The following is a 14,231-nucleotide window of genomic DNA, read 5'->3' as shown; positions in this document are numbered from 1 at the left end:
ATTAGCATATACTTTATGTGATTTGCAAACTAGACCATAAGTCTGAAGTTTCTCACATTCTTCATAGAATTTGACAATTTGAATTCCCTGTAATATTCAGAAAATATCCTAGACTAAAATGTCCCAGAGACCTGTGGTCAGCAGGTCGAGGGAAGGGATTCTGCCCCTCTGTTCCTCTCTTGGGAGACCTCATCTGGAGGATTGTGTCCAGTTCTGGAATCCTCAATGTAACAAAGAGACGGAGCTGTTAGAGCGGGTCCAGAGGAAGCTACAAAGATGATGCGAGGGCTGGAGCACCTTCCCTACGCGGACAGGTTGAGAGAGTTGGGGATGTTCAGCCTGGAGAAGAGAAGGCTCCGAGGAGACCTTCCACTACCTGAAGGGGCTACAAGAAAGCTGGGGAGAGGCTGTTCATGAATGCTTGAAGTGATAGGATGAGGGGCAATGGGTATAAACTGGAGAGGGGCAGATTTAGGCTTGATTCAAGGAAGAATTTCTTCACCATGAGAGTGGTGAGGCCCTGGCCCAGGTTGCCCAGAGCAGTGGTGGCTGCTCCATCCCTGGAGGTGTTCAAGGCCAGGTTGGATGGCCCTTGGGCAGCCTGAGCCAGTGGGAGGTGTCCCTGCCCATGGCAGGGGGCTGGAACTGGATGGGCTTTAAGGTCTCTTCCAACCCAAACTATTCCATGATTCTAATAACTTAGAAAAGTGAGTTTTGCAATTATTTAAATAAATTATCAGTGAAAAAGATGAAGTACAATTCCTAAATATGTATGTTTAGTGGCGATTTAGACACACTAAGCTATATAAGACATCTGTGCAGATCTGACAAATATGACACAGTATTTATGGAATATTTTCTGCCTCCTGGGGCAAAATGAGGTATCCTAAGATATCTAAAATGCATTTAAACAGAAGTATTGCAATCTAAAGAATTAATCTCATCCTGAAAGTATTTGTTTGGTCAAGCAAATAAAGAAATAGTTTTATCTGACAAAATGTTCTTAGCTGTTTCCCTTACCAAGCACAGTTCAAAATTTCACATGGAGAATGAAATTTTGAAAAGAGGACAAAAATGATCTTCATTTCATATATTACAATGGAAACAGGTTTGGGAGTTTGTAAGCATTCAAGAAAGTCAGTTTTCTTTCTGGATCAGCTCTTCTCTGGTCTCATTAAAAAAAAATTAACATTTAACAGTATTATAATATAATGTTGTAATTCCTTTCTTATTTTCTTTCAATTATTGTAATAAAGTTATTTACTATTGTGATTTTGGTATTAAACAGAAGCTTCAAAGAGAAACTAAACAACCACTAAGAAGAAATACACAGGCTCAGAACAAGACCGAAGGGTTTTTTTAGTGTTCCAGGGACATAATCTTGTATAAAAAAAACCTTCATAAATATCCTCGTTTTGTTCACAAATCAGAAAAAGAAGAAAATGTGCATTGACGTGTTTTTCTTTCAAATTTTTTTTTTTTGCTAAGATTCTCTAATTTAGTGTTAGAGGTCTGATACTGAGAAGATTATAAAAATATTAATTTACTGTACAGTCCATGGAGGAGAAAAAAGATTACTTGCTGCATTTTTAACATTGATGTCATAGAAGGACAGTGTATGATACACTTAGAATCATAGAACAGTTTGGGTTGGAAGGGACCTTAAACATCATCCAGTTCCAACCCCCCTGCCATGGACAGAGAACCCCCACTTCTAAGTGTCTTTTTCTCTGCCAAACAATGCAGGAAGCACAGAAATTGTAGGTGTCTGAAAGAGAGTGGAGTCCTACTTTCATTTATTGAAAAAAAAGGAATGTTAGCAAGTCTGTTACCTGTTGGAGGAATCTTTTGGAAAACTTAGGAGGTCATCGTCGTTCACATCTGTGGGAACATTCCCCAGGTGGTGCAGCTTCTCTTCTCTTTCTACCTCACCACAAAAAGCAAAGCCTAAAAATGCAAGCAGAAAAATCATAATTCAAAACTTTGTTTCTAAGAGGGCTTCGTAGAACATCCCTTCTGAATATTTCAATACAAAGTAGCATATGAAGACAGATACATCTTTACTGCAATATCTTTCATTGGAATTTCTAATTGCCCACGAGCATAATTAATTTGATGTTTATTATCAGCCAGGAAAAGAAGTGAAGTTTTATCTATCGCAGCTTCTCACCTCAAGAGTAATAATATAAAAGGATTAGAATTACAACCAGAAGAACGTTGCTTGTCTTCAAGAAAAAATTGTGGATGGATTAAGGAATATTTTTTTCATAAGATCGCCTCATCCATGTCCACAGTGTTTAAAGGTGTAGGCTCAACTTCTGCGGTCCTTTGCTTTTGTTTCTAGAACCCAGACACACGCCGTCTCTCCTGAGGGACTTAATTAAGACTCCTAACTTGAAGGCCCTGTTACTTTGAAGAGGGAAAACAATAGCAAAAGCTCGTTGTAACCACCTGACATAACGACTCATTATGTGGTGGATTGTGAAGGGAAATCAAGATATTATTATGTTAAATTTGTCTCCAGTCTCACAAGGACTGGTTGCATGTATCTAAAGCAATGTTTTTTGTTGCCAATTACTAATTTATCACATTTTGTGTGGTGGTAAGGTTTCACAGGATGTGAAGAACACCACCTTCAGAACATTAACCTTCTCCAGTACCGGATATTAAGAAAGGGTTAATGAACTGTGCTCAGGAAGGATTTACACCACCTCCTTTTTGACTGTAGAAACATTCACACACACAAAAAAAACCAAACTAAACCAAACATTTATAAATTATTAGTTTTTAAGTGTCTAAGTCAAATTAGGTTGACTATTAAGATACTTAAAAGAACAGAGTACTCATTTTCCTAATTTTCTAAAGAATGTAAGAACAAAAATTGCTAAATTCCTAGTTATAACCAACTGAATCATGAGCAGGAATCTTTCTGTTGAAATGAAGTATTCAAGATCATAGAATCATAGAACGGCTTCGTTTGGAAGCGGCCTTAAAGATCAACCAGTTTCAACCTCCCCTGCCATGGGCAGGGACACCTCCCACTGGCTCAGGCTGCCCAAGGCCCATCCAGCCTGGCCTGGAACACCTCCAGGGATGGGGCAGCCACAACTTCCCTGGGCAACCTGGGCCAGGGCCTCCCCACTCTCATCATGAAGAATTTCTTCCTACTGTCTGGTCTAAATCTTCCCCGCTCCAATTGCAGCCATTCCACCTTGCCCTGTCACTACAGACCCCTGCAAAAAGTCATAGAATCATAGAGTCATAGAATAGTTAGATGATTAGAAGATTTGTTAGCGTCAACTTGACTTCACTAAAGGCAAACCCTGCCTGAAAAATTTGGTGGCCTCCCGTGATGAGGCAACATCACTGGTGAATAAGAGAAGAGTGTTATCATCTACCTGTACTTGTACAAAACATTTAATACCACCTCGCATGACATTCTTGTCTCTAAACTGGAGAGACAGATGGACCTCTCAGTCGTTAAGGAACTGGCTGGATGGTTGCATGCAAAGAGTTGTGGTCAAAGGCTCAATGTGAAGGTAAAGATAGGTAATGTGTGGCATTCCACAGGGGTCAGTATTGAGATCAATGTTGTTTAACACCTTTGTTGAAGACATGGATGGTGGGATTGAGAGCACCCTCAGCAAGTTTGCTGATGACACCAAGCTGTATGGTGCAGTCGAGACACTAGAGAGATGGAATGCCATCCAGAGGAACCTTGACAGACTCCAGAGGTGGGCCTATGCAAACCTCATGAAGTTCAGCAAGGCCAAGTGCAAGGGCCTGCACCTGGGTCAGGGCAATCCAGTCACAGACCCAGGCTGGCCAGACAACAGATTGAGAGCAGCCCTGGAGAGAAGGACTTGGGAGTATTGGTGGATGAGAAGTTCAACATGAGCCAGCAATGTGCACTTGCAGCTCAGAAAGCCAACTGTATCCTGGACTGCATCAAAAGAAGCGTGGCCAGCAGGGCAAGGGAGGTAATTTTCCCCCTCTACTCTGCTCTCCTCTCCTAAGACCCCAGCTGGAACCCTGCATTTGGTTCTGAAGTCCTCAGCAGAGGAAGAACAGGGGTCTGTTGGAGCAAGTCCAGAGGAGGGCTACAAAGATGACCCGAGGGCTGGAGCACCTCCTTCACAAGGACAGGCTGAGAGAGTTGGGTTGTTCAGCCTGGAGAAGAGAAGGCTCCAGGGAGACCTTAGAGCAGCCTTCCAATAGTGAAAGGGGCTCCAGGAAAGCTGGGGAGGGGCTCTTGATCAAGGAGTGCAGGGAGAGGATGAGTGGGAATGGTTTTGACTGAAACAGGGGAGACTGAGATGAGATCTTAGGAAGAAATGTTTTCCTGTGAGGGTGGTGAGGCATCGGCACAGGTTACCCAGAGAAGTCGTGGCTGTCCCATACCCGAAAGTGTTGAATGGGGCTTTGATTGATTTTATATTATTCTGCACATCAGGGAATTCTCTCGTTTATTATTATTTCCCCACATTTAGTTTCTGTAAAGGTGGTGGTTATGAAATGGGTTTTTACTAGAGTTCATTTCATGAGCAGTAGATCATCCTGGTTGATTCTGCGATTTGGTGAGCTGGAGATCTTCCCTCCTATATTCTCTGGATTCCTTTCCCAATTTATATTTGTGCCCATCATTGCTCTGTCCCAGATGCAGAATCCAGCACTTGGACTTGTTAAATTTCCTCCCACTAATCATTTCCCAGTGCTTCGATCTATCTAATTCCCTCTGTGAGGCCTCCCTTGATAGGGAGTCAACAGCACCTCCCATTTTGGTCTCATCTACAAAACTGCTAATAGAGCATTCAACTCCTGCACCAGACCATTGATAAATATATTGAACAGAACTGGCCCTAGAATTGAGCCCTGAGGAACACAGCCAGTTGCTGGTCACTGGATTTCACTCTGCGCCACGGACTGCGCTGATGGATTCCCATTATCCGCCAAACATAGTTGAGACACTTAGGGCAGAGATCAGCAGGTGGTGTCCTCTACTATGTTGTATAGTATTTGAAAGCATAACGTGTGCCAACAGATATGACTCAACACTTAAGAAATATCCAGAACCTCATGTGGTTACGGCGTGAGCTTAGGGAAGAAATCTTTGAGTATCTCAAATGATTTCTGGGCAACCAAATTGTGCATATGTGTATTGACTTTGCATTTTAGTTACGTTTAAGACATCTGGAGCCGAATCTTACTCTTATAACATTGTTCATGTATTTAAACGTGTTCTATACATAACTTGAGATATTCTAGCTTGTCTCAGAGGTATGCAAGATAGGATACACTATCTATAGGAGACTTACACTCTTCTGAAGTGACAAATGGAGGACTAAATCATACCAGTGTTTCTCAAATGGCACCTGATCCCTTTAACAATGTGATACACAGCATTACATATCACACAGAATCACAGAATCACAGAATCACCAGGTTGGAAAGGACCCATTGGGTCATCGAGTCCAACCATTCCTAACACTCCCTAAACCATGTCCCTAAGCACTTCATCCACCCGTTCCTTAAACACCTCCAGGGAAGGTGATTCGACAACCTCCCTGGGCAGCCTGTTTGCCTTAACGTGTCATAAAATGTGTATGCATATGCTTTTAGGGACCGTAATTTTGATCAGTTATGAGTTGGTTTCACCACAATGGATTTCCCCATCATGAGGTGCTGCGAACTACAGTGTAACACGGAGACATAAGCCTATGCAGAAAGTTAGTTGATCCAGAACACTAAATTCCTGTTAAAAAAAAACAATCTTCAACTTCTGGAGTTGCCGATTTCTGTTTATCATACTTTTGCCACCTTTGTTTTGCACCTGAAAGTGCTGGTTCATGATAATATCATTGAGAAAGATACTCACTCTGCAAGGTATCACTTGAAATGCCACTTATTGATGACACAGAAAATGCTATATCCTTTCACATGCTTGGAACCCTGAGTTGTGCAGCATCAAACAGACCTGGGATCAGGGAATGGTATGCTGTGCACATCTCTCTGTGGAATCCTCACCCACTTCTGGTCACTCAAGCTATTAGAAGGACCAGTTTTCCCTTGGAAAGAAACAATTCTATCCAGTATTTCAACTGTCAAACTGATAGAATGTTCACATGAGAAATTTATGCTGCATTTTTAGGTAGAAGCGAAGACAGACAACCGGAGTAACCACAGTAGGAGCTGATTGCATGGTACGCTGTTAAATTCATCTGGCAAAGCTCACCCTGCAGCCAGTGGACGTGCACTTCACTTGGCCTGAAGACCAAGTTCTACATGCAATAAAGATGTCTAAGCCTATTCAGGTTAAACGTCATCTGGAACACTAAGTCCTTGTAAAATGGTCTCGAAGTCATGTTTGCTACACACTACCATACACTAAACATGATGTTGGGTGAAAGTATGATTGCATGAATAGTAGAGATACTGCAAATTTTTCTGTACACAGTAAGACTGTGACAGAATAAGGAAGTCACTCTATTTTTCAGATAGACGTTTTAGTTCTCGAGGTCTGTCTGTAGAGATTTGGCCAACTGATTTTCAATGATATCTAACTTTCCTACATGGTTTTTAAAATGATGAAACTAGGCTTTAAGATTTTTAAAAGGAAATTATCCACCAGCCAGTGTTCTAGTATGTCTATTTTTGCTGTTGTATTTTGATTACGTTTGTTGTTGTAGAAATATAATTTACAGCCAGGTGTATTTCAGTCATCAAAATACTCTCATGAACGAGAAGGACACATTTCCACATAGAAACAATTACATGATTTCTTCCTTGCCAAACTTCAGTGCAGAGAGACAGTAGTAACTGAGTCAGCAATGAACAAGCTGTAGTGGTCTTACTCAACTACACCTCAAGAGGGAAACTTCTCACTGCTGTCCATGTTCCTCTGTGTCTTTAGCCGATGATGTTACCGATGTGCAGAGCAGCTCGTGCTTATAATCTTCCTCAGAATTTCTTTCACCTCCTTGTTCCTCAGACAATATATTAGAGGGTTCAGCGCTGGAGTGAACACAGCATAAAAGACAGACACTATTTTGTTGAGGTTGAACTGATGGATCCTCCTGGGCCTGGCATACATGAAAAGAGTGGCTGAGAAAAAGATAATTACTACAGTGAAATGGGAGGTACAAGTGGAAAAGGCTTTTCTCCTTCCCTGGGCTGAAGGCATACACAAAATAGTTGACAAGATACAGCAGTAAGAGAAAATAATGATCAGGAGAGGTATCAACAGGATCACCAAAGCTAATACAAAGTCCACTGTCTCTGCAAGGGACATGTCAGTGCAGGAGAGGTTCAAGACAGGAGAGATGTCACAAAAGAAGTGGTTTATGACATGCGGACCACAAAATGTGAGGCGTGAAATAAAAGACACCTTGACTAAGGAAATGGAAAACCCTCCCGCCCATGAAAGAATCGATAGCTGAAAGCACAATTTGTGGGTCATGATGGCTGGGTAGCGCAAGGGGTGACAGACAGCCAAATAGCGGTCATAGGCCATTACAGCCAGGAGGACACATTCAGTGCACATAAGGGAGATGAAGAAGTATAGCTGGGTCATGCAGCTGGAGAACGAGATGGTCATGCTCTGTGTCCAGAACCCAAACAAAAGCCGAGGCAATGTTACCGAGACATACCAGATCTCCAGGAAGGACAAGTTCCCCAGGAAATAATACATAGGCTTTTGGAGGTGAAGGTTCCTTTTCACCACAAAGATGATGATTGTATTCTCAGTGATTGTTACCATGTAGGTGACCAGAAAGACCAGGTGAAGTAAGGTCTGAACCTGCAGTCCATAGGAAAATCCCAGAAGAATGAACTCCGTGATAGCAGTTTGGTTCTTCATTCCATGTTGGGTGCCCACAGCTGTCCTGCAGGTGTCAAAGCAGAAGTAAAAGCAAACGTAAGAGTTCCACAAAAGCAAGTGTGTGAGAAGAGTTAGGGCACTTATTTAACTGTCTCCTGATAAAATGTTGTACAAAGTAGAATTAATATCTCTTATGAGAAATAAAGAAAATGAGGGGGACACATGTCTCGGTTTCCAATAGCTTATTAGTTTGCTTTCAATAACAACATTGGAAAAACGAATCTAAATGTAGCCAAAAAAAAATCTCCAGAAGATCTCTATAACGCACACTATTTTCCTGTAAAATGGAGTTTTATTCTTATTGATTTTAAAGGAAATGAAAGCAAATAATGTACACATAAACGTACCTCATTCCAATCTTGTTCCTTTTAGATATTCCATGTTAATATATGCCTGTTTGCATATGCATGAGAGAAAAAGGTGTCTGTACAAAAGAAGTCTTGATCTATTCACAGCAGTAGCACAGTCTTTATTTTCTTTTATCACCCACCTGAACTTGTGTGGTCCTTTGACTAATTAAGAGATGACAAATCCGACTGGAGACAAGGCAGTTCTTTTCTCCGAATATGAAAACAGAAGAGTTTCAGCGAATGGCAGCAGGGTACGGGTTTGATACCTTTTATCCATTCAAAAGGAAATAAAAAATCTCTTTCCACAGAACAAGTCCTGGGCAAGTTCCATGACACAAAGGAGATCCAGAGCGAAAAATATTCCCTATAAAGAACAACAGCAACTTTCTAAAGCTCAGTGAAGAATAGAAGTGGCACAAGAAATCATCGAGCATCTGCCTTCCCATTTAGCCCCTACAGTGCTCATTCTATCTCACGAACTCAATAAAAAAGAACAGTATATGTACAATTAGAAAAGTCATTTGTCAAAAAGAATAGACGCCGATACGATACAGATGAGTGAATATTTGTCTATTTACAAAACACAGTGGTTATGTTTGTATATACAAGGCACACTCATAGAATATAAAAATCAAGGCAAGGAATACAAGACAAGAAAAAACTCACTTTTTTATTAAGAGGAAAATTTAATGGAAAGACTTGATGTGTTTTGCTATTATTCTTGACTCACAGATATATTCCCTCATTATACATCTGGCAGTTTACATGATCAATACGTATGTGATGGGATAATCAAGCAGAACTGCTCCGTAAAGCATTCAGCTCAATGTTTTACACTGCGATGGATATGTGATTTCCTGGTTTATTCCTCTGTTACTATAAGAGAATATCAAGACTTACTTACGGATTCAGGATTTACAGGCATGCATGTGGCCTCTATACTGATGTACGAGCAGTGGATAAGATGTATTTTTCCTAATCTCCCTTAAAGCTTGTCCTTTAAAGGACTGAGTGTTTTCTTCTGGGAAAACTTCCCTTGTACGAAAAGCCCTGAGCTAATCAATCCTCTGCCAATTAAAGAAATGAAAGGGGAGAGGAAGCTTATTATCTCTAATAACCTCCAATAATTATCTCAATTCTAACTTATATCTACAGTACAGAGTAGAAGCAGAGCCTGAAATGAGATCAAGCGAATAAAGAACATAACATAAACTATACCTGTCATCCTTTGTACAGAATAACAAGTATTGTTGCTTTAAAATACACTTGGAAGACAAGAGTGCATAGGAATGACACTTGAAATGTTTGAGAATTCTGCAGATTTATTTTCAATAAAAAGTGACATTCTGAGAATGATATTTTTTCTTTTTTTAAAAAAGAAAAATCTCCTTCAGTTACACATTAAATATTAAAGTTCATGTTTAAGAAATATAAGTACAGACATCTGTGGAGATGCGTCTACCAGAAGCACATGGAATGCAGATTTTATTTTCTAGATAGGCAAACAATGTAAACTTAAATGTCATTGGACCTATTGAGTCACAAAACTACCGGCAGAGGTGCTGAGATATCATAGTGTACCTACTGCCAACCACACGTGAGTCTGTTTAGCGATGTACAACGTAGCTTCTTTTTAAGGAAAAAGCAGGAAAATACGCAAATAAATGTGTGTTCTCATGCAGTTCACATTGTAACTGACAGACCAGGAGCATGGAATGCATTACAGAGAGATGCATTGAGTTGTCTCAATGAAGACGTCTTCAGTCCAATCTAAGACTCTCTGGACCCCTCTAGAGCCCCCTGGAACCTCTTTAAGGCCTCCCAGGACCCCTCTAAGACACTTAGAACCCCTCTAGAGCCCCTTGGGACTTTATTACAGCGTTCCAGGACCCCTCTACAAACCCTAGAACCCCTCTGGAACCTCTTTAATGTCTTTGAGAACTCATCTAAGCACCCCTGGACCTCTCCAGAGCCCCCTAGGATGCCTTTAAGTCTTTCCAGGACCCCTCTAAGACCCCCAGAACCCTCTAGAGTGGCTTGGGACCCCTTTAGTGCCTTCTAGAGCCCGTCTTCTAGAACCCATCTAAGTCCCCCTGGACTCCTCCTGAGCTTTAAGGGACAGCTTTAAGGCCTTCCAGGACCACTCTAAGACCAACAGGACTCTTCTAGAGCCCTTTGGGACTCAATTAAGTCCTTCCCGGACCCATCTAGGACTTCCAGGACCCCTCTAGAGACACCTGGGACTCCTTTAAGGCCTTCCAGAACCCTTCTAGGACCCCTGGGACTCTTCTAAAGTGGCCTGGAACCACTTTAGTGCCTTCTAGGATACACCTAAAACTCTCTGAACCCCTCTAGAGCTCCCTGGGACCCATTTAGTGCCTTCTAGGTCCCATCTAGGACTCTATGGGCCCCTCTAGAGCCCCCTGGGACCCCTTTAGTGTCTTCTAGAACCCATCTAAGACCCCCTGGGCCCCTCTAGAGCCCCCTGCGACCCTTTTAAGGCCTTCCAGGACCCGTCTAAGACCCCTCTAGAGCCCCTCTAGAGCCCCTTGAGACTCTATTAAGGCATTCCAGGACCCCTCTACGAACCCCAGTACCCCTCTAGAGCCCTCTGGGATCACTTTAGTGTCTTTGAGAACCCCTCTTAACCGCCCTGGACCTTCTAGAGCCCCATGGGATGCCTTTAAGGCCTTCCAGGACCCCTCTAAGACCCTTAGGACCTCTTTAGAGCCCTTTGGGGCTCAATTAAGGTCTTCCCGGACCCATCTAGGACCTTCAGGACCCCTCTAGAGACCCTTGTCACCCCTTTAAGGCCTTCCAGAACCCTTCTAGGACCCCCAGGACCCCTCTAGAGCAGCACTGGAGCAATGCAGCCTGGTCCACTCCCAGCTCTGCTCAGTGATGCCTGTCCTGTCCCTCCAGATGAGAGCTGCATCCAGCCCCATTTCTGCATCCTTTTCTTCTTCAGGCTGAGGGTTTCCTCTTCCCAGCACCTTTTCCTCCCTTTTCTCCCCCTCCTCCTCCTTTAGCCCCTTCAAAGGGGAGTGCTGTGATGCTGCACCTCTGCCCATGCCTTGCCCTGTGCCCAGCCCTGTGCCCTACAGCAGTATTGCGAACCCTTTCCCTCGGGTTCCTCAGCCCCAGGGAGAGGATCCCAGGGGAAGATTCATCATTGCTCCTTCTCCTTGTCTGTATAAGCTCGCAAAATGAACATGAGTTGAGGTGTCCAGCTGTGTCTGGCTTAGTCCAAACCTTGCCCATCCCATGGAACTGCCACGTACCGGCGTCCCAGCGTTGTCCATTGGGATTTGCCTGCAAATGTGTGTGGATGGCACAAAAGAGGCACCAACCTACAATGTGAGGACCTTGTCCTGATTTATCTGTGTACACCTTTGCTCATTTTGAGTGCTCCTGAGCGGGGAGAAGCCCCTGAGCCGGAGGTGAAGAAACCTAAAATGAGCATGGAGTTGCAGCTGAAGGCAGGAGCATGAGGCAGGCTGAGGGTGAGGGTGTCTTGGTGGAGACAGTGCCAACTGATTTCCCTTTTGGTGGCCAGGACCTGGGTCCCCGCGCTGCTGCTGTGACTTTAGGTGCTCCAAAACTGGTTCAGGTTTTACCTGTTGCTTTTTCCTCCTTGTTTTGCACATGATGTTCCTCTCCCTGAAGGGCTGCTCGTTCTGCCAGGGCAGTTTGTGGCAGAAGTGTTTGCGGGAGGGAGCTGGAAAGCTCTGATCAAATAAGAGCATCTCCTCATATCTAACCTGAGGGCCAGGAAACAATCTCCAGGGGAAACCAAAGCATCCTCAGCGCCCCAGCCTGGGTGGGAGCTCCTCTCCCCAGCTCACATCCAGACTGACGGAGTTCCTGCTCCCTCTGGTGACTCCAGCTCCAGCTTCCCCTCTCCTTGCACTCCTGAGCCTGGATTTAAGCCACTGCATCCATCACTCCTGGGTCTGCGGTGATGGGGCAGCTGGGGCTGTGAGGTCACTCAGCTCTCTCTCTGCCTGCTCCTCGCCTTCATCCAAACAAAAACTTCAAACCTCAGAGCATCCGTAGATTTATTCCCCCACGTCCAATCTTTTCTCCCCCTCTCCAGGCCACATCCAGCCTTCAGGACGGAGTGCAGCGCTGAGAGCCCACACTCAGCTCAGCGTGTGCTGCCCCGTGGGTTTATGCAGTACCAGGAGTCAACATCACTCCGATGGTTTCAGGACAAGCAGTCCCGAGGGAAATTCAGTCCAAATGTGCTGAATTAAGTTCATGCCATCCTTGTCCTCAAGCAGAAGAGCCCAGGCAGGTGCAGGCAGGTCAAATACTTCATTGTGTGATTTTTTTCCTTCTTCTTCAGAGTTTTTTCCACCATGCTGGAAGGAAGGGCTGGAGTATCTTAGCTCTTACTGGGCAGGGAGTTTGAGGACACACGGGGCTGTGTGGCCCTTTGGAGCTTACAGCGCTTTCTGGTTTGGACAACCGGTGGAGAAGGACCTGTGAGATCAATGGCAGAACGGATCTGTGGGGTGTGCGGGGCAGAGCGGGGCTTCCACACTTCTCTTTATAGAAATCCAAACAAATTCATTGTCCCTTCCAGGAAGCATCGCAGGGTGGTACAGAGACAGGCTGCCGTGCGGCCAGAAAACCCTGCACTACAGAGAAAGGCCATGCAGGTAACATTTCCAGACAGGGAGAAAAGGACTTGTGCAGGAAAAGCAGGAATTTGGATGCCCTAAAACTGGCTGGTGGGGTTGCAGTGAGAGACGGCTCTGGGATCTGGAGCGGGGTGAAACCTGGAGCCCCCCAGAAGGCAGGTTTGGGTTTGTATTGGTGTCTGAGCCAAGATGAGGCTCTTTTTGAACTGCGTGAGGGTCGATGACCTCCTCGTAGTCCCCTTTACTAAATCATCGTTAACAATTCTTGGGGAGGAATTTAGATCCCAGGTGGAAAACCATCCCTCACTGAGCAGAACTCACGCAACCAAGGGAGGGCAGCAGCAGCCCGAGGGATGGTGGGGTTGAGTGGGGAAGCAAAGAGACATCCAAATGTCTTCTTTTAAAGCCAAGAAAAGTCCCGGCTCTGAAGTCTGGGTCCCCATCTCCACCTCACCCTCACGAACACCATCACCTCTCGTCGAGAGCCACCTGGATCTGGGTCAGATGCTGTTATCCCATCTCGCCCGCCGTGGGGCTGTGGTTTCCGCACAGCACCTTGCACATTTCCCCACAGTTTCCTGCACCGCTGGGCTGCGACTGCGGCACTCAGCACACACACCAGCTCATTTTCTGCTTCCCAGTATTTCTCTGCCTTGGGTCATTCTGACCCAAAGTTGTGTCATTATTGTCCGCAGCCCCTGTCAGCGGGTGCAGCCCGGGTCTCCAGGGAAGCAGCCCTTCTGCCCTTCTGCCCTTCACAGCCTGTATTTTGAGTGCCTCAGTTTCCCTGTCTCTGGGTAGGACGTTGGTATTGCAGGGGAACAAGCAGTTTATAAAACCCGTTCAGGAGGTATCCATGAGCTGCTCCAGCATTTCAGCAGCGACAATTCCTGCACAGCCCTAACTTGCTCAGCACAGGAGCAATTTCTGAGGACACCGAGGAGAAAAAAAACCAAGACAAGTGAGAAGTAAACCAGGTCCAAGTTATCTGACCCAAAGCTGAACTTCTTTCCCTTTTCGATGGCCAGCTTTATACCCAAACTGCTGGTTTCCCCAGACCCAGCCCTCGGCTGGGTCTCACTCAGCTCCCAGCTCCGTTTCAGCAGGAATATTCCCATTTGCATCAGCGCTGTGGGGATGGGAGCTCAGAATCCAGAATCCACACTTTCCTATCCATGTGTATTTTCTCTATTGCCCCTTAAACCTTTGCACTCAGAGGCAGCTCAGACTCCGTGGGTTTAAGACCCAGCTGCCTTTCATGCAAGAGTTAATAAGAGGAGGGAGTGAGCAAGATTTTGCAAGGAATTAAACCCAGGCAGAATGAGCCTATGGGAAAGAGCCTGTTAGCAGCCCCAGGGC

At 44.6% G+C, this 14,231-nt stretch overlaps 1 protein-coding gene across 1 annotated transcript; it reads right to left on the bottom strand.

The window, feature by feature from the left end:
* Positions 1-6,919: 6,919 nt before the first annotated feature.
* Positions 6,920-7,855, bottom strand: LOC104054438 (olfactory receptor 6B1). Its single transcript, XM_009555435.2, has one exon. It carries the CDS (start codon positions 7,853-7,855, stop codon positions 6,920-6,922), a length of 936 nt encoding a protein of 311 aa, XP_009553730.2.
* Positions 7,856-14,231: the final 6,376 nt, after the last annotated feature.

Source organism: Cuculus canorus, chromosome 25 (assembly GCF_017976375.1).
Source record: "Cuculus canorus isolate bCucCan1 chromosome 25, bCucCan1.pri, whole genome shotgun sequence".
Lineage (NCBI taxonomy): Eukaryota > Metazoa > Chordata > Aves > Cuculiformes > Cuculidae > Cuculus > Cuculus canorus.
The sequence above is the reverse complement of the archived record's forward strand: the minus strand, read 5'-3'. Positions and strand labels throughout refer to the sequence as shown.